This window comes from Brassica rapa, chromosome A05 (genome assembly GCF_000309985.2).
Source record: "Brassica rapa cultivar Chiifu-401-42 chromosome A05, CAAS_Brap_v3.01, whole genome shotgun sequence".
Classification (NCBI taxonomy): Eukaryota; Viridiplantae; Streptophyta; class Magnoliopsida; order Brassicales; family Brassicaceae; genus Brassica; species Brassica rapa.
The window spans coordinates 7,906,744-7,928,079 of NC_024799.2; the positions used below are offsets into that span (position 1 = coordinate 7,906,744).

Sequence of the window (21,336 nt, forward strand, 5' to 3'; positions counted from 1 at the left end):
ATTTTTTTTTTTTTCTAAAACAATATAAATACAAAAATAAAAATATTCAATAAAAAAAATTAAATTGGAACTATAAAAATGCTAAAATATATCTATAATATTTTAATTAATATTAAAAAACTTTAAAATAAAAATATTTTCTATATTTTTTTAAAAATTAAACTATAACTTTCTAAATATAACTTTTATATTTATTATAATATTATTATTTTTGATATTTTTATAATTGTATAAAATGTAAATATTGTTAATTTATTATTTAACCGCTGCTGCATTTGGTAGTTAACCAGTCATAAATATCCCGCAAACGCACCAATTTCTAACCGCAGAACCAGTCGTACAAATCTCTTAAAATCGCTAGAAACCGCAACCACCTGTATCCGCAAACTCCCGCAACCGCAACCCGCAACCGCTGCGGTTGAACCAGTCAGGCCCTTAAAGGGAGCTTAACCATACGGATACGGATGTTTTATTTACTGGAATACCCTTCCTTCTTGTTGTGATTATAGAATTCAAAGATTGTATAAAGAATAACTCTCTTTATTAATGCTCAAGAAACTCACTCAAAACTTAAGCTCAATCTCTAAACTCATAAGCTATGCAACACACTTGCATCTTCTTTATATAGAGATTTATAATTCCTAATCCTAATAGGTAGTATATCTAGATAACTCCTAAACATACTAGTATTCCTATATTCCATAACTCGGTAGGATTAGGTGGATAACTTCTAACTCAAGTTTCCTTTTCTTTCAAGCTTATCCCAACATTCTCCCCTTTAAGCTTGAAATCTCTTTTACTCAAATCTTGAATACCGATAAGACAGCGCATCTCTACGAATTTAATCCTTCCCAACGCCTTGGTTAATATATCTGCCTTCTGCTTATCACCTGAGACGTGCACCACACTCACTTGACCTTTCTCTACACACTCTCTTATGAAATGATACCTTGAATGTATGTGTTTGCTTCTTCCATGAAAAACTGGGTTCTTAGAGAGGGCAATGGCAGACTGGTTGTCGATTTTAATGACCACCTTCTCGCAAGGTTGCTCTGTAACTTCACTTAACAGCTCCTGTAACCATATGGCTTGCTTGGCTGCTTCAGTCCCTGCCATAAACTCAGCCTCACAAGAAGATAAAGCAACAGTTCCTGTTTTTGTGAACACCATGTAATCAAATTTTCACCAAGGTAGAAGATGTGTCCTGTAGTACTTTTTCCATCATCAGGATCCACATTGTGACTGCTATCACTATATCCAACTAGTCTCGGTATTTCTGGTGCTGCACGGGTGAAAACTAAACCATACGATGTTGAGCCTTGGAGATATCTCAAACAATGTTTCATCGCAGCACCGTGTGACTCCTTTGGTTGGTGCATGTATCTCGACAAGACTCCTACCGCAAAGGACAGATCTGGTCACGTGTGTAGAAGATATCTGAGACATCCAACGTTCCTTCTATAAGTTGTAGCATCGATGTCTAGTTCATCATCAGCTCTCGAGAGTTTCATTCCTGGCTCCATTGGAATGTGTGATATGTTGCAGTTCTTCATGCCACTATCCTCAAGTATTTTAAGCGCATAGCGTCGTTGGTTTAAAGTAATTCTTCCTTCATACTGCTCAACTTCAATCCCGAGGTAGCATGTTAACCGACCAAGATCACTCATGTCGAATTTTGAAGCCATCTCCTTCTTGAACTCTCCTATGATCCTTGCGTTCGCTCCTGTGTCAAATAAGTCATCCACATACACTGCAACCACTAAGAGTTCATTGTTTACGGTTCTTCTATACACCGTTGGCTCTTTAGAACACTTTTTGAACTTTAGACCTTGAAGAATTTGATTCAATTTGTTGTTCCAGGCCCTTGGTGCTTGCCGTAATCCATATAAGGCCTTATGAAGTTTGTAAACTTTTCCTTCACTTCCCTTTACTTCAAAGCCCTCAGGTTGTGTCACATAAACAATCTCGTTTAGTTCTCCGTGTAAGAACGCTGTTTTTACATCCAAATGATGAACTTCCCATCCATTTGTTGCTGCCACACTAATGAGTAGACGTATAGTTTCTAATCTTGCGACTGGTGCAAATACTTTCTCGAAGTCAATTCCGTGTTGTTGTACATACCCTTTAGCAACCAGACGAGCTTTGTACTTGTTGATAGAGCCGTCAGAATTTCTCTTGATCTTGAATATCCATCTCAATCCAATCGGCTTTACACCACTCGGAAGGTGTACTAAGCTCCATACTTCGTTCTTGACAATAGAACGGAGTTCATCCTCACACGCTGTGATCCATTCCTTTAGCTCACACGCCTCTGCAAAAGTTCTTGGTTCGCTATTAAGACTTAGAAGTAACATCTCTCCTTCTTCCTCCGCAAGTAACACATAATCTTCTAGGTTAACATAGTCATCGAGATACTTGGGTTTTACGCTCTGTCTATCACTTCTTCTTAACGCTATTACCTCGGACGTATCTTCTTCTTCTTGCGTTTCTTCCTCCTCTGTTATAACATCTTCAACATTATCTTTCTCACTACCTCATGTATCTCTCTGCACGTCTCTGCTGATTCCATGGTTGCCAAAATCTCCAAGTGAAACTACAAACTCTTCACCGCCTTCTGTACTGATTTCATTCCAGTTCCACCCTTTGGATTCATCAAAAATAACATCCCTGCTTACTATTATCTTTCGTGTCTCAGGGTTTAGCATACGGTAAGCTTTGGAGCCTGGTTCAGTACCCAAGTGAACTAACATGCGAGAGCGATCATCCAACTTCTTAAGTCCAGCTTTCTCTGTTTTTGCATAGCCAATACACCCAAAGATCCGTAAGTGGGAAAAATTTGGTTTCCTTCCACGATAAACCTCATATGGTGTCTTGTTATCTAGGGAGCGTGTAGCTATTCTATTGATCAGGTATGTTGCATGTCGCACAGCCTCACCCCAGAAGCAATTCGGCATGTGCATGTGTTTTAATATGCTTCGTGCCATCTCCATTAAAGTTCTGTTCCTACGTTCCACAACTCCATTTTGCTGTGGAGTATATGGGGCTGTGAGGTGTCTTTTAATACCTGAGGTTTCACAGAAATACCTGAACTCTGATGACACAAATTCTCCACCTCTATCTGTCCTGAAAGTTATGATCTTCTCCTCTGTTTCTTGCTCTACTACACCTTTTAGCTTTTTGAACTTCTCGAATGCATCATTTTTGTTTTTAAGCAACATAGTCCACATGTATCTAGAATGATCGTCGATGACAACAAAGACATACCGGTTCCCACTGAATGTGTTTGGTGTTATTGGTCCACATAAGTCGCCGTGCAAGAGTTCGAGCCTTCTTGTTGCTCTATAACTCGTTGCTTGTGGGAACGCATGTCTTGCTTGCTCTCCAAGTAAGCACGATGAACAGATTTCCTTTAAAACATGAATGCTTGGTATACCTGTAACGAGTTCTCTTCTTACCATAGCTTTCATTGTTGTGTGATTCACGTGCCCCAGTCTAGCATGCCAACGAGTTGATTCACTTGTCTCTGTTAGGTGTAGTTTGGTGGACGTCTTAAGACCCATTCGTACTTTGTACAAGCGATTCTTAGCTCTATTTGCTTCAACAAGAAGTTTCCCATCACGGTCATGCATAGTTAGGTATTCATCTCTTAACCGTATATCACAGCCAGCCTCGGTTGCTTGCCCTAGGCTAATGATATTGCTCTTCAGGTTAGGTATGAAGTATACATCTGTCATCTTTCTTGCTTCTCCTTTCATGTCTATGAATGATATGGTGCCTTTTCCTTTAATGTCAATCCGCGAATCATCTCCAAATTTAACTTTCCCAGTGATAGTTGTATCAAGCTCCGAGAAATACCTTCTATCACCTGTCATATGGTTGCTGGCTCCATTATCAAGGTACCACATGTCTTTGTTATCCCCGTTATTATGATATTTCTCCGGGAGACAGTTCTTCTCGTTTAAGTAGACGACCTCATGCATCATCAACTCGTCTGCATCTTGTGTGTCACTTCCTTCGTTCTCTTGAGTTTCCTGTAGTTTAAGTAAACGATCAGGGCAATCACTAGCATAGTGACCTATCTTGTCACAACGATAACATGTGACACGCGATGGATCTCTAGGTCCATAATATCGTCCTCGACCACGTCCTCTGTAATACGATCTTCCTCCACGTCCTCTGTTCCGAAATCCTTGATTGTAATCACGATTTTGTTGTGTTGGTTGTGTTTCAGAACTTGAATACATCAGCTTGCTTGTATCTTCTTGCGGTTCTTCATCTTCAAGTACCCTCTCTTCATAGACTTTAAGTCGGCCTATAATGTCTTCAAAACTGGTGTCGTTGAGGTCCAGTACCTGTTCTAGTGAAGCTACAATATGGATATATTTTTTTCGTGGAAGACAACTCAGAAACTTTTTAACAAGTTTTGGTTCTTCCATGCTTACTCCTAGAGCCGCTGATTTTGAAGAAATCTCTGCTAGTTTGCCGCTAAAGTCATCTATTGTCTCTGTCTCTTTCATCTTGAGACGATCAAACTCATTCATCAATGTTTGGAGACGGGCTTCTCTTACTCTTTCCGCACCAACGTACCTTGCTCTGATTGCTTCCCAAACCTTCTTTGCTGTATCGAGTTCTCCAACTTGTAAGATAAGTGTCTCCGGAATTGACTGGAATAATAACGCAATGGCTAGATCGTTTTTCTCTCCTGTAGTTGTTTCTTCATCAATCGCCTCCCACACTTTGTGTACCTTAAGCGCCATCTTCATTCGAATGGCCCACACTGTATAGTTTGTTGCATTCAGCATGGGACACTTGATAGAGGATGATGCTCCATCTTTAGGTTTCACGGTTGTGGTAACGATATCACTACTCATCTCTTCCTAAGCTCTGATACCAAATATAGAATTCAAAGATTGTATAAAGAATAACTCTCTTTATTAATGCTCAAGAAACTCACTCAAAACTTAAGTTTAATCTCTAAACTCATAAGCTATGCAACACACTTGCATCTTCTTTATATAGAGATTTATAATTCCTAATCCTAATAGGTAGTATATCTTGATAACTCCTAAACATACTAGTATTCCTATATTCCATAACTCGGTAGGATTAGGTGGATAACTTCTAACTCAAGTTTCCTTTTCTTTCAAGCTTATCCCAACAGTGATTAACTTAAGCAGCCCACCTATTAGTGTTCACTTTTATATCTTTTATTCCACTCAACTAATCGAAATTTTTATCGTTTGACAAATGACTGAAAATATTAATTGATTAAGTAATATGATTATTTCCGGAACTTAATCATACAGAAATGACATTTAGACTTTGGCAAAAAGACTTGCACCAAACTACTAAGTGTTACAACATATGCTTATCCAATAATGAATTCGTAACAGATTTGAACAAAAAAAAATTCTCAACAGATAACTGCGGACCCTCATTCATTCATATGCCATGTTCGTTTTACCAACGCTGGACGCAGCGGCAGCGTCCGATAATTAAGTCTTTAATTACGGCAACGTACAACACCGGTGACGCATCAATGACTTGTTTTCGAGTCGCTGCGGCAGCTAACAACAAACTAAACAAACACGAAAAATTTCAGCGTCACGGCGTCTCGTTTTTTTATGTCTCCGGCAGTCAATCGGCGATTGTTTTTACCTTCGCTTCTGTTTTTTGTCTTTATTGCTGTATATTTTTGAACGATGTCGCTGGAACCAACGATAATGAAACGAACATGGCTTATGGAAAAAGAAAAACATGTATACCTATGTAAACCTATGTATAACATCCATTAGTTTTTGCCAGTGTCATCAGTTTGTTTATATTTGTTATAAGAAATTAATTCAGTTAATTATTTTTGTTTTTTAAATCATACAAACAAAAGCTTCTTCTTTTTTAGTATCTTTTTCAAAATCAAAACTCATGGTGATTTAGATTTAAAATCAAAATATTAATGTTATATTTAAAGTCAAAATATTAAATTTGTATTTAATTTTCATTTGGTTTATACTTAATTTCTTCATAATTATTTTTATTAAAAACTTTAATAACTAAACTTAATTATATTTCTATAAGTTACCGAAGATAACTATTTTTATTTTATGACTGAACTCAATTGAATTCGGTTGAACCCAATTGAACCCGGTTAAACCATTTTAATTCGTAACCCAAAACATTTTCGGTTCACTTACCAGTCCGATTTTTAAAAACATTGGTTTTTCAATTTTTTTCTCTTTAAAAAAAAAAGAAAAGAAAAAGAGAATGTATAATATGAACTTTAATATTACCGTATAATATGAACTTTCTGGTGATTTAGGAGGGGATCTAAAGAGAATGTAAATGAACTTAAGACCTGTTTATCCTAAAGCAAAGGAAGGTTAATCTGATGTTTCTTTTTCATATTGGGTTTTGTGAATTGTTTGGGTACAACAATATCTGTTGAGTTATATTTTTTTGGGAAGTTAAAAAAAAAGGATTTTAGATATAGAAAAAGCTCCTTAAACTAATAGAGACAATATACATACTTTTGAGCTATAGTTTAATGATTGAATTAGATGGGAAAGCGTATTGGTATATAACCTGAGCTTGAGGGCATCAACTCAAATAGGATGGTGTCTGAGAAGGTAACAGAGGTCGGCAGGCCAATTGAAAATCCAATTAAACCACTTGATTTAAATCTATATAAAATCTAAATACATTATTATTTATATATAAAATAAAAATAGAAAATAAAAGAAGTAAACTCTCAAACTATATTAACTTTAAACCTAATTCATTTTGTTTCTTCCCTGCCGTCAATATTTTTGACGCACTCTCTCTCCAATGTCAGAAATGAAGGTGGAAGAGAAGATTAATAGCTCCGAGCAACGAGCAGAAGAAGGGAAAGATCCTCAGAGAAACCCGTGGCTGTGTATCTCTTCGGTGCTCTGATTCTACTTACCGTCCCAGCTTCTCCCTAAAGCTAAAAGCAACTTTTTTTTGACCCTCCAAACAAGTTGGATTCGAAATTTGCACCATACACACTTTACCAACCAAGTTTTACCACGCGTAGAAACAACTCAATATGTTCGAAGCCATATATACATATTACCAAGTGTTGCATTATGAGTGTACCTTCTTTCTCATATCTATAGAAGAATTAAAATTTTCATAAAAAAAGATTTGAACATTCTTGTTGTAATTCATGAAAAATTTCGACAGACAATGGACAAGTCCAGCTAGCAGTGTGACATTGCGATGAGAAAACTGACATACGGCGATATTTACGATCAATTTTTGGACAATATTATTTTCGAATTTTTTTTTGTGTATAATACAGTTAAGGTTTTGTTTCCGTCTTGGTCAATGATTTCGAATAATAAACAATTTAAAGCCGAGCATTTCGTGAGAAAAATATCATTAAAAATAGGAAGAAGGGCTGTCCTAAACTGCAGAATAAGGATTTTAAATCTATTGATATCTAGATGACTAGTACAACATTATACGCCGATATTCCTTGATGTATCATGAGTATTCCACATAAGCCAAAGGCTCAAAAGCAGCTACCATATGTAGTTAGTGAGTCCAGTTTAATTATACCTCTCGAAATGAAACATTATTCTAATATGTGGGTAGTATTAATATATTTGGGTGCTTGATTATATAGAGTCGTTTAAAATATATTTCTAGTAATTTATAATAACATAACATAATAAATTAATGTTAATTTGTTTTTGTTTTTTGAATGTTTAAAGGTTTTGGACCCAAAAATTTGTATATCCTTTAAGACGAGACTCATACTAATTTTAAATTAACTCTCTTTAGAAGAGTAGACCCTTCTGTTTGAGAATTGAATCCATGCGACCTTCTTAAATACCTATTAGATAATCTAAAAAAAATTATCCACTAGACCAATTCCTCTTGGTCTATTTGTTTTTAAAATTATTATGTTGTATGTTATTTGTATTTAGATCCACTAACACCCTTGCATCAGTGAGTTCATATTTTTTCTCTGAACAAATGCATCAGTGAATTCATTACTATACACCATGGTGAACGGACCCATTCTTGAAAAAGAAAACGAAGAAAATTTAGTTAAAAGATCTGTTACGCCTACTGGTTACAATATCGAAAGGAAAACTATATAGCTCACTTGCAAATAAAATATAATGCTCCAATATAAGGTGAATTAACTGATTTCTCTGACCTCAATGGAAAGAAAGCAAAAATTGCTTGGACAGACGTATGTAGATTAAAGAGTGAAGGAGGTTTGGGAGTTAGACCGTTGAAAGAGGTAAATTTGGTGAGCTGTTTGAAGTTGATCTGGATAATATTATCTTCGCAATCTCTATGGGTGAACTGAGTCAAGACGTATCTTATCATGAAGGGTTCTTTATGGCTAGTGAAAGAAAATACTCAATCTGGTTTTTGGATGCGGAGAAAGGTCCTAGAATACAGAGAAGTAGCTAAGAGATTCTATGGAGTTGAAGTGAAAAATGGAGAAAAGACTTCCTTCTGGTATGAAAGGTGGTCATCATTAGGTTGTTTGCAGGAAGTACTAAGAGAGGGAGGAAGTATCGACTTAGGGATTTCCCAAAGTGCAGTGGTGGCTGATATTTGAAGTCACAGACGAAAGCATCATCTGGTTCCTCTGTTGAATAGACTAGAAGATGAAATTGACAAGTATAAAGAGAATTTTGTTCAGGAGGAAGATGTTTCTTTATGGAGAAATGAAAAGGGGAAGTATAAGAGAAGATTTTCAACTCGAATAACTTGGTTATGCATAAGAGACAGTGCTCCGGTGTGTCATTGGTACAAGGCAGTGTGGTTCAAGCATGCAACTCCAAGACATTCGTTTATAACTTGGGTTGCAATGAAGGAGGGACTCTCAACGGGAGAAAGAATGCAAAAATGGAATGGAAATATTAATGCAGCATGCGTACTATGTCAAGAGCCGGTGGAGACTTTGAGGCACCTATTCTTTGAATGTTCATATTCAGAACAAATCTGGAATGTGTTAATGAGAGGAGTAATGGAAGATCAATACACGGCTGACTGGAGAAGGTTGCTAAGGCTAATGATTCGAGATTCAAGCTGGAGTAGAGTGAAATTTTTCACTATCAAATACATGTTTCAGCTGGCGGTGCATACAATCTGGTGTGAGAGGAACAAGAGAAGACATGGGGAAGAGTCTTGTCCAGCTGTGGTTTTGATTAAAAGAATGGATAAAACTATGAGGAACAAATTTACAATCTTGCAAAGGAAAGGCGACAAGGTATTGGAAGGGGGAATGAGGTTCTGGTTCAGTACTAGAGAAGATTTTTAAGATTTTTTGAAGTTTTGCAAGATTAAGAGTTTAGTTCATTGGAAAAGTTCTATTATATGTTACACAATGTTGTAAAGAATAGTATTTTTCTTTTGAATTAAAGTTAACATTCAATTCAAAAAAAAAAGAAAAGAATTAACTGATTTTCCTTTTCTTTTTTTTTATCATAACTAGATCGTAAGTTTGGAGTTTTTATGTGATATATTGTTACGTCCACAATATTAGATTAGTATAATAGAGATGTTATAGATAAGCTCTGAATCAAATGAAATTTATCAATCTAAAGGTCAAAGTACTTTTGACGGTTTGAGCTAAGTAAATCTAAAAGCTTAAAAGTGTCCGTTTGATATATTTGTATATCCGAACGGGAACGGAATCAAAATTCTATTCAACACTATTAAGCTATAGTTGTTATTTGTCACCTACTAGGCTACTACTATAACATTAATGTTCAAAAAGTACTATATTAAAGTCGAATTATTTGAAGAGTCTACGGAAAATAGTGCTTTGTCCTCGTTTTCTAATGGGAGTATAATTAGAAAGCCTTTTATCACATGTCTCATCTCGAAAGACAAAAAAAAATTCAAGATTTGAATCACACTTTATAATAGTAGTACGTTTTATTCGATGTTAATTATGACGCTGTTACAAGGAGATAGAAAAGTCATGCATGTACCAAAATGTACGAGTAGGAATCTTGCTACTGATTTCATGATTCTCTCATTTTCAGTATTACATATTAATTACAATTCTCGAGGCGTTAACTTAACAAAAAAAAAAATGAATAAATCGAACTTTGATAAACTCATTCGAAGAATAATTAACGCTCATGGAGTAAGGAGGTATATGAGGAAGCTTCGTAGCACGGAGGTTACGGGCACCGACTACGTACGAGCGGCGCTGAAATTGATTAATTACGAAAGTAATGTTTAATTATTTTAGAGTATTAGTATAAAATTATGAATGAATAAGCCTCGTATGCGCCACAAGATTTTTTGGGTGCTAACTTATGATTGAAGCTTAACTAATTTAGGAGCGTGAGTCAAGTCTGTCTTTTCTCTCAATTAGACAACACTCACAACCATGTACTATATACTGCATTGGTATTGTTTAGACCAAGTCTTCCGCATGTTGGGGTAACTATAATTGTACTTATTGGTCATTAGATGAATCCTAACAAGAGAACCGATTAGTCTAAATGTCTAATTATATTGTTGCTTATCTTTCTTTTTTTTATGTAAAAAAGGTTTCCATTAATTTACTGATTAATACAATTTTATCCAAAAAAAAAGAAGGGGTTAAAATTAACTATACAGGAACTAGGGATAAATAAGGGGTTAAAATTAACTATACAGGAACTAGGGATAGAACATGCATGACATTTTATATTTGAACTTAAAAACAAAACACATCTATTGTAAATTTCTTATTGAAATAAATTCTATATTCCTTGTGAAAATATGAGTATACAGGATAACGACGACATGTGTTCGCTAATTATTATTTAATTATTCGTAAAAGAAAAAACATCAAAGCTGATCTGAACTGGAATTACTTTGAATTCTACTACTAAAAAAGAAATTGAGATTCTGGAAAGATTAACTTATAGATTACTAGATTTCGTAGTTACAAGCAAAATACGAGGCAGGATAGTGTTTAAGGGGAATGAACCTGATAGTATAACTACAAATTAACAGGATAAAAAAAAAAATTAACAGGATAACATAAAGACTTTAGCTTAGATATTGGAGATATTATCTCCAGTCCATAATGCACGTCGCTGTAGATTTAGGAGGCGACTGGTTTTGCCACTACCACCCGCAAACGCAGCTTTTGCGGTTGATAGCGGTTGTCGGCGGTTTGCAACAATCACTCAAATCGCTCTAAACCGCTTCAAACCGCTCTGAATCTCATAAATTTAAAAGCTGGCTCCAGCTAGCGTTTGCGGTTGCGGGCGGTTGCGGGAAGGTAAAACTTTTTTCTTTTATTTAAAACAATATATATACAAAAGTAAAAATATTTAATAGAAAATTTAAAATTGAAATTATGAAAATATTAAAATATATCCATTATATTTTAATTAATATTATAAAATTTTATAATAAAAACAATTTCAATAAATTTTCAAAAATTAAAATTATAACTTTCTAAATATAAATTTTATATTTATTATAATTTGATGATTTTTGATATTTTTATAATTATATTAAATGCAAATATTATTAATTTATTATTTGACTGTTACCGCATTTGGTAGTTAACCAGTCATAAGTTATCCGCAAACGCACCAATTTTTAACCGCAGTACCAGTCGTACAAATCTCTTAAAACCGCTAGAAACCGCAACCGCCCGCATCCACAAATTCCCGCAACCACAACCGCAACTGCTGCGTTTGAACCAGTACGGTTCTCAGGGAGGGAATTGACCCGCCCTTAAGCTCGTGTGCAAAATCTTTTATGGACTGTCCGTAAAACAAACTTATAATCGAAAATGATCTAACGGTACACGTTGTTTCGATCTTAGAGCTAGCAAAGTTTATGTATGATGACCTAGTGGTAATGCAATAGGATCAATCTTTTTTTTTTTAATTCACTCTCTTTTATACAGAATATTATTTTTAAATAAGATTTCTAAAAGATCAGTTCCGTATGCATTTTAACAGAAATCTTATAGCAAAAAAAAATAATAATAATAAATTCTTATACTCAGATTATAAGGTGAAGACCCAAAACTCCCATAATCTTGATAAAACATACTTCCTTGGTCCATACTCCCATAGTCGCATTATTACCAAATATGTCAATTTATTGTTAACCTAATTTGTTAAGAGGTCTACCTGATTTGGGTGTGAGTTAGTAGGGGTTATTGGTTCTATGATTTTAATGGATTTGAGAATTCTTCTAGGATTTAAGAAATCCGTTGATTCTTAAATCAGACATATAGATTTCAAAATCAAACATACGGAATTCAGAATCAAAATAATGGATTATTAAAATCAATCAAATGGATTTGCAAATATAAGTTTGAGATCATCAAATTCATCAAATGTTTCATCACGAAACTTTTTGAACTTTGGATGTGCCTAAAAAAAATTTAAAAAAAATTAACATAATGAAAAAAAAATAATAATACAGCCTTATGTTTTTTTACCTTTAGATATTCAGCCCATACATCTTTTGAAGCTGTAAACCTTTTTGTGGTTGGATCCCATCCAAATCCAGAACTAAAACGAAGAAGTTCAGCCGCGTTAAGATATTTTGTTTTCATGATCTTCGTTCTGTTTGAGTAGTGTTGATAGGTTTTATTGCATCTATGCATTCGATTGAGAGTAAGTAGAATTCGTCTCTCCACCGTAAATTTGCTGAATGTACAATTACTGCCACGCAAACCCGAAGCAACAGCATCTAAAAGTAAATTGATCAAAGTTTTATTTTTTTCAGGACTCCATTGAATATATGAACCTTTTTTTTGTTCTTGCGATGGGTCTTGTGTTTCTTGATGTGATTCTCCCATTGATGCTTTTGGTTTTAGGTTTTATGTGTTTGTGTGTTTATAAAATTTTGTGTGTATAATGAAGATTATATAGAAATCATGATACATGTATTATGAAAAACGGAAAATCAATATAGAAATAATAGAAAATAAAAAAAATCCGGAAATATAACTTTTTGTTCAAAAGAAACGACAAACTCCTACCAAAAAAGAAACAATGACATATTCTAATGAAAAATGGAAGTTGGTGTTATAATAGAATATTGCATACGTGAGATATGATGAAAGTGCTATGGCTTATTTGAAATTTTTGTTGTATACGTGAGATATTGGACATTTTTTGTTAGAGAAAAATTTATAAGACAAATCCATTCAAAATAACAAGCTATAACACAATATTTGTTTCTTTGTATTTTACTCTCTAAAACACTTTTAAATCTATTCAAATCCAAATTCAAATCAAATGCTTAATCAAATCATTACTATTGAATAACACCTAATTTTGAAATCTATTTTAAAATCATAAAACCAATAACAATGAATTTGAATACAGATTTTAAAATTATAGAACCAATAACACTAGATTTTGCTTGGATTGTCAAATCCATTAAAATTATAGAACCAATAACACCCTTAATTAAGCTAGTGATTTTTCAAGTTGTCCTAATACACATGCAGATTTACTTAAATATCGATAATGATAATTATATAGTTTCTTAATTTTAAGTAATGTACATAACTAATTTTAGTTAGTATATGAAGTAGCTTGATTGTCGTTACTCCTCACTATTATAGTCAACGTTGAACAATTAACCAATTGGATATGTACGCTTGTCCTTTAACATGAAGCATGACATCTAAATGTCTGAGCTGTCTTTTAAAACTCTACATAATCTTATGTTTCTTTAAACAATAACGGAAGACATAAGGCATTGATCAACCATCTAGTTTATTTTTATTTATAAACATAAATAAAATATAGAAGAGGTGCGATTTACTGCGAGGAGCCGTCTCAAATTAATTTTAGACCCTGTTCAAAAAAAAATATTAATCGTATATTTTATCACGTAATTTTAAAATTTAATAATTTTGTCGGATTTGTTTTAAATTATAAGTTCTAAATTTAGCATTATATCTAAAATTTTAAAGTTTCTTACCATAATTTATCTATATATTTTGAAAAATCTTTAAATTTTTTATTTTTATATTTTGGAGCCCTGTTCAACCGTTCCATTTGCGCGTGCTGTTAGACGGCCCTGCTGTAAGCATAGGTGTATCATGAATGTTAAACGACTGAAAAAGGTCAACTAACAGTTTTGTTTAAAATTAATAAAATCGTTGAAGGTTAGTTATTTAGTTATGGTTTTGTATACCAAATCCATACCATAAATTTCAACTCCCATCGAACTACTTCTTTCTTAGTTTGATCTTCACATTATTAGTTTCACTGGTTGATTATTGTCAATTTTAGGTGCTATTAATAGGTATTTTCTTTTGCGTCCAAATCTTCCATCTGTCACTTAATTATTAGGTTTATTCTATAGTCGCCGGTAAGTTTCATACTAAACACGGATCAGTTTATAGGGTTAGTCAAAAAGCTTTATGATATGTACAGAAATATTACATGTAATTTTTTTTTTTTATTACATGGAATTTAACAATACAGATTACTAAAGAATAGCTATTATATGGGAATTGTAAACCAGGTTTGGTTCCTTTACACACATCATTTACAAATTCAAAACGACAGACTTGCAAGCCAGTTAAGTGGCAAGATATAGTTGTGTTGATTAAATTGCAAATTTGGTTATTTTGCTATTTGATTTGTGCTGCATCCATTTTCCATAGGCAAAAAATGCCCACCATTACTAGCAACAAATATTGCGATGTAAATATGGAATTTGCAACGAACATTCAAATGTATGAAAACAACTCCACAGTTCGGTATATTTGTGTGTGTTTTAATTTAAAGTTTGACACATACGAGAGTGAGAAGAACGTTACCTACATATCTTCCTTAATTACTTCTTTTGGTTTTGGACGAACCAATTTACATTGATTAGTGATTAGTGATTAGTCGTTAATTAGCCCCCGCCACAATATTAATTTCCGTGTTTATAAAGTAGCTATGTAAGTCAACAATAACTCTAAAACTTACTGGAGTAGTATATGTGACAACATAGATATTTCGTTTGCATTTACGTAGTCCCAAATTGTTACCGAGTCGAAGCGACAACTGCACATTGCATGGCGATTCTCAACTTAATCCATTGTCATATATAATAAAAGAAAAAACATATTAAAATGAATATTTGAATTAGATGATCCTAGTAACAAATCAGTCCAGTGGGTGCACCAAATCAACTAAACCCGTTGCGAATTTTCATATCATTTTCTCCCTCCTGCTGACTCTAAACCTAATAGTAGTACAATTTTAGTTTAAATATAATAAAATTTTGTCAAAATGCTAACGAATTCACATAAAACTCTGTTGTTTCAGCTCTAATCTTTCCCGCTTAGTGTGTATATATACTACTCCTCTCCTTCCTCTAAACTCACACAACAGAGAGCTTCACAATACAGCCTTAATGGAGTCTTCCCAACGGTTCTCCTCTCTAGCCTTCATCGCACTTCTTGCCTACTTCGCTTTTCTCGCTTCAGCTGAACTTCACGTCCGTGAATTTGTGGTAGGCTCGCTTCTTTGTATTTTTTTTTTTGCATTAACTAATGTTCTTGATTTAAGTTTAATCTCGTGTCTGTTCTCTCTTTGTGGATGACTTTAGATCCAACCAAAACCAGTGAAGAGGCTGTGCAGAACTCACGAAAGCATTACCGTGAATGGCCAGTTCCCTGGTCCAACGCTCGAGGTCAGGAACGGTGACTCTCTCGCAATCACCGTCATCAACAAAGCCCGTTACAACATTAGCATTCACTGGTAGTTAAATTGATCATATCAACAAACATATGTTCTCTTCTTGCTCTGTTTTTATACTCTATTTTGGTCTGTTTTTTGGGACAGGCACGGAATCAGACAGCTGCGTAATCCGTGGGCTGATGGTCCAGAGTACATAACACAATGTCCTATCCGTCCAGGACAAAGCTACACTTACAGATTCACAATCGAAGACCAAGAAGGTACACTTTGGTGGCACGCTCATAGCCGCTGGCTAAGAGCCACCGTCTACGGTGCTCTCATTATTTACCCTCGTCTCGGCTCTCCTTATCCATTCCATATGCCCAAACGCGACATCCCAATTCTTCTCGGTAAGAGCTTACAACTTTCGGATCACTTCAAATTGTATTTTCTTTTGTCAAAACTAAAAATGTAAATCATGGGAACAGGAGAATGGTGGGATAGAAACCCAATGGACGTTCTGAGGCAAGCACAGTTTACAGGAGCAGCAGCTAATGTCTCTGACGCTTACACAATCAACGGCCAACCAGGTGATCTCTACCGCTGTTCTCGGTCCGAAACAGTTCGTTTCCCGATCTTCCCCGGTGAGACCGTCCAGCTCCGTGTCATCAACGCTGGATTGAACCAAGAGCTCTTCTTCTCAGTCGCCAACCACCAGCTCACAGTGGTTGAAACCGATTCCGCATATACAAAACCATTCACCACAAGTGTCATCATGATCGGTCCGGGCCAAACCACTAACGTCCTTCTCACCGCAAACCAGCGACCTGGCCGATACTACATGGCAGCTCGTGCCTACAACAGCGCAAACGCACCATTCGACAACACAACCACAACCGCTATCTTGGAGTACGTCAACGCTCCAACTCGACGTGGTCGCGGCCGCGGTCAGATCGCTCCGGGTTTCCCGGTTCTTCCTGGGTTCAACGACACTGCAACCGCAACAGCGTTCACGAACCGTCTGCGGTACTGGAAACGAGCTCCAGTACCGCTTCAGGTCGACGAGAACCTCTTTTTCACCGTAGGTTTGGGACTAATCAACTGCTCCAACCCCAACAGTCCGCGTTGCCAAGGTCCTAACGGGACTCGCTTCGCAGCCAGCATAAACAACCAGTCATTCGTGCTACCACGAAGAAACTCCATCATGCAGGCTTATTACCAAGGCATGCCCGGTATCTTCACGACCGATTTCCCGCCCGTTCCACCGGTGCAATTCGATTACACCGGTAATGTTAGCCGTGGGCTATGGCAGCCCGTGAAGGGAACTAAAGCGTACAAGCTTAAGTACAAAGCAAATGTTCAGATTGTGTTACAAGACACGAGCATTGTCACGCCTGAGAATCATCCTATGCATTTACACGGGTACCAATTCTATGTTGTTGGGTCCGGTTTCGGAAATTTTAACCCAAGAACTGACCCGGCTCGGTTTAACCTGTTTGACCCACCGGAGAGGAACACCATTGGTACGCCTCCAGGTGGCTGGGTTGCAATCCGGTTCGTTGCTGACAATCCAGGTGATTAAATTTATTAATCTTGAATTAAGGAGTTAGTCCATATTAAAAACGAATTTTGACATAGTTTTGTTATAATAATGCAGGAGCATGGTTTATGCATTGTCACATTGATTCGCATTTGGGATGGGGTTTGGCTATGGTTTTCTTGGTTGAGAACGGACGAGGACAATTGCAATCTGTGCAGGCTCCACCGTTGGATCTTCCAAGATGCTAATAAAGTCTTCCACCGTTGGATAAGGATTTGTGGGATTTAGTTTTATTTTTTTTATTTTAATCAGAAAGGCTTTTGGGGTCTTTGAATCTGTGTTGTGGTTGAAACTTGTTCATCTTTTGGTTTCCATCTACTCTTTCTTGTTATTTTCCTCGTAATATAGTGTCATGATATAATCTGATTTAAAGATTATCAATGAAAAGCTTATGTTGCAATTTGATATAATCATCCTCTTCTAGCTTACTTTCCCAAATCTCATATGAAATTCTCTGTAGATTGCAACAACACACAATTTTAAGAAGAACATGAAGGAAAATAATAACACATATTTAAGATAGAATGATTACTTTTTTATGTGCACCAGTAATAGAGATAAAATCTTTCACATACAAAGGTGGAAGAGATTTTAAGTATTATTATACAATAGAGATTGGTCAGTTTATTTATCACTAATTGATTTTAGATTAAAAATACATCTAAGAACATTATATCAGACTCTGATAGTACAATCTGATCTTATCGATTCAGCTAAAAATTAGTATATCGATCTTTGCCCCGAAGCTGATGCTCAATAGCATGAAGTGTGTGAGAGACAATGTCTCTCATATATCAAAAAGTCACAAATGCATGTTCCATCATTGCTAATAGAGGCGAAGGGGGTGATTGGTAGTTGCTGTAGGTGCTGTGCACAGCCCTATTTATTTCCACAGCACCAAATTCAGAGCAATCAAGCTTTAAATTTTTTTTTGAAACCACAGCTCTTAAAATATCCTACAGCTGTACAAGTGCTCTGCAGAGCCAAATATTCAAAGCAATTTTTTAGTGCTTCAATAAAATTCTACAGCAATAAAATCTAAAGCCACAGCAAAAAGTCTACAGATTTTTTTCTACAGCAAAATATTTAAAGCTACAGCCATTACCAATCGGACCCGAAATCACAAATGCAATTGCTTGACTTTAAGATATAAGCATCTCCTATCAACCTCCGGTAAAGCTCAAAGCCAATCCTGCCGCTGAGTTTTATGTTCTTGATTTGATATGATCGATCTTATCTTTCATGATCAAACACTTTTGTATATTCTTATTGAACATTAGATACAATCATTAGTTTTACATCGCAATCTGTGTCATACCCTGGAATCACTTTCCATGACTTGGATATTTAACATCACCCCAGCAGAACAAAAAAAAAACGAAAATTATTTTTATTTGTTCATTTTTTTTAAATCGGATGTAAGAAAAGAAAAACAGTTGGGTGGGGTGGGGTTCTCTCAAGTCTCAACTTACTCCATCTAACCCATCTTCGTTAACTCCGCTTAGGCTTTTGTTTTATAAAAAGGATACTACAAAACTTGTCTGTCTGAATGCGCTCACTGCTTCACCGTACACCTCGTTTGAAAGCTCATTGTCTTATCCTGCGCACCACCACGATGGCCACCTCCTACTCTTCTTCCTTGCTCCTCCCTCCTTCCGTATCTCTCAACAAGTCCCGAAACGGCTCCTCCCTCGGATTCTCCGTCAACCGATCTAGGGTTTCCACGAACGTCTCCGCTGGATCTCAGACCACTCTCAACGACTCTCTCTTCGCCGATTACAAACCCTCCTCTGCTTTTCTCTTTCCCGGTCAGGTAATGTATTATTCTACATTGAAAGGCTCCACCTTTACAGATTTATCTGGTTTCTAATTGTAATGCAAAGTCCTGACCAAAGAATGAATTTTTGAAATAAATAAATAAATATATATTAGGGAGCTCAAGCAATAGGGATGGGCAAAGAGGCTCAGAGTGTTGCCGCAGCTGCAGACTTGTATACCAAAGCTAACAACATCTTAGGGTATGTCTGTATGTCCCCTTTGCTTGCTTAGATACCTTTTGTTCATTTAGTAATGATTGAATAAAACAATATTTGGGTGGGGGGCTTTCAGGTATGATCTTCTTGACATTTGTGTTAATGGACCAAAAGAGAAGCTTGATTCCACTGTCATTAGCCAGGTTCATCTTCTCCTAAATTTCTTTTGACTCCTTTTATGTAGCTTTTTTTTATTTATGATGTTCATGTAATGTGTATGGTCTGCTCTTAATTGTTTTTCTCAGCCTGCTATTTATGTCACAAGTCTAGCAGCAGTTGAGTTGCTTCGTGTCCGTGAAGGCGGCGAGCAGATAATTAACTCCGTCGATGTCACTTGTGGTCTCAGCTTGGGAGAGTACACTGCTCTCGCATTTGCTGGAGCCTTCAGGTTAGTTCATCCCACAACACTGCCTCATATCTTTAAGATACCCAAATCAGGACAATGTACGGCGGCATATAAAAAAAAAACATGTTACTTTCACAATTCACTCAATTTTCGTCTTTTCTCTGTTACTGCTTTTGAATCTCAAGCTTTGAGGATGGGCTAAAGCTTGTAAAACTCAGAGGAGAAGCCATGCAGGTACGATCTTACAAACTTCATTTTGTATATCCTTCTTTGATTATGTCAAAGTTTAGGTTGAACCTTATTTTTTACAATTTGAACTTCAAACAGCTGTTTTGATTTTATTTTTAAATGCATTTTTTTCAGGCTGCTGCAGATGCTGCTAAGAGTGCCATGGTTAGTATCATAGGGTTGGACTCTGAAAAAGTTCAGCAGTTGTGTGATGCAGCAAATCAAGAAGTAGAAGAAGCTGACAAAGTTCAGATCGCTAATTTCTTATGTCCGGTAAATTATACCTCCTTCATGATTCTTTTGTATTATGCACTTGTATAAAACCATTTTCACATTCCATTACACTTTCTGTTTACAGGGTAACTACGCAGTATCTGGAGGTCTTAAGGGAATCGAGGCTGTTGAAGCAAAAGCTAAGTCGTTCAAGGCCCGCATGACGGTATAGTCTCTCTAATTCCATTATCTTATGTTATGAGGCTACAATAAAACATGGTGGTTGGCTGGTGTAGGTTCGTCTAGCTGTTGCAGGTGCTTTCCACACTAGTTTCATGGAGCCAGCAGTGTCGAGATTAGAAGCTGCATTGGCATCAACGGAGATCAGAAGTCCGAGGATCCCAGTGATCTCCAACGTCGACGCACAGCCTCATGCGGATCCAGACACTATCAAGAAGATACTTGCACGCCAGGTAAAATAAAATCAATCCTCAGTAGAGGTTGATGTGATAAAAACAAAAGACTTTAAAAGGGTGTTGAAACCGCAGGTGACATCTCCAGTGCAATGGGAGACAACGGTGAAGACTCTCTTATCCAAAGGGCTTAAAAGCAGCTATGAACTGGGACCTGGGAAGGTAGTTTTCTTCTTTCTCTAGCTTCGTGATTAAAGTTATAGCTTGAGGTTTCTTCTTCGTTATCGTCTAAGTTTTGTGTGTTTTATGTGTTTCAAACACTCAGGTGATTGCAGGGATATTCAAGAGAGTAGACAAAAGCGCCAGTGTCGAAAACATAAGTGCTTGAGTTGAGAATCCCTCTGCTGCTTCGGAATTTAAAGTTTTGTATCAAAATATTTATGTAACACTTAGCACTGTTGAGATATCTTTATTTAAGTTTCAGTTGATGAAAGGGCAAAGTTCACTTCATAGACAACAAAAAGATTGTGTATCCAGTGGGTTTTGGGTTGGCTTCACATTAACTCGGATGGAGATTAGTAAACTTTTTATTTGTTTTTTTTTTACTAAATAAAAATGTATTGTGTATTTTCAACATATAAAAATTATTGAAAAAAAATAACTGGAAAGGATGAGCTCAGGTTAAAGCGAGGTTTATATCACATCCGAAGATTCATCACCACAGCTCAAGATATTTTCATCATCGCTCATCCTATAAATGCACCAGCCGGGAATCGAACCCGGGTCTGTACCGTGGCAGGGTACTATTCTACCACTAGACCACTGGTGCTTGGATGACTAAACGAGTAAATGT

At 36.0% G+C, this 21,336-nt stretch overlaps 2 protein-coding genes and 1 non-coding gene across 3 annotated transcripts; 2 read left to right on the plus strand and 1 right to left on the minus strand.

The window, feature by feature from the left end:
• Positions 1-11,446: 11,446 nt before the first annotated feature.
• Positions 11,447-17,660, plus strand: LOC103867971 (laccase-3). Its single transcript, XM_009146071.2, has 5 exons — positions 11,447-15,483; positions 15,580-15,731; positions 15,816-16,060; positions 16,139-17,224; positions 17,308-17,660. The coding sequence occupies exons 1-5, from the start codon at positions 15,385-15,387 to the stop codon at positions 17,436-17,438; spliced, it is 1,713 nt and encodes a 570-aa protein (XP_009144319.1). The 5' UTR covers positions 11,447-15,384; the 3' UTR covers positions 17,439-17,660.
• A 1,043-nt stretch (positions 17,661-18,703) lies between these two features.
• LOC103867972 (malonyl CoA-acyl carrier protein transacylase) lies at positions 18,704-21,083 on the plus strand. Its single transcript, XM_009146072.3, has 10 exons — positions 18,704-19,063; positions 19,183-19,268; positions 19,360-19,426; positions 19,529-19,671; positions 19,815-19,863; positions 19,993-20,130; positions 20,216-20,296; positions 20,367-20,543; positions 20,619-20,705; positions 20,809-21,083. Exons 1-10 carry the CDS (start codon positions 18,800-18,802, stop codon positions 20,869-20,871), a joined length of 1,155 nt encoding a protein of 384 aa, XP_009144320.1. The 5' UTR covers positions 18,704-18,799; the 3' UTR covers positions 20,872-21,083.
• Positions 21,084-21,241: 158 nt separating this feature from the next.
• Positions 21,242-21,312, minus strand: TRNAG-GCC. The gene has a single exon. It is a non-coding gene; the product is annotated as a tRNA-Gly (tRNA).
• Positions 21,313-21,336: the final 24 nt, after the last annotated feature.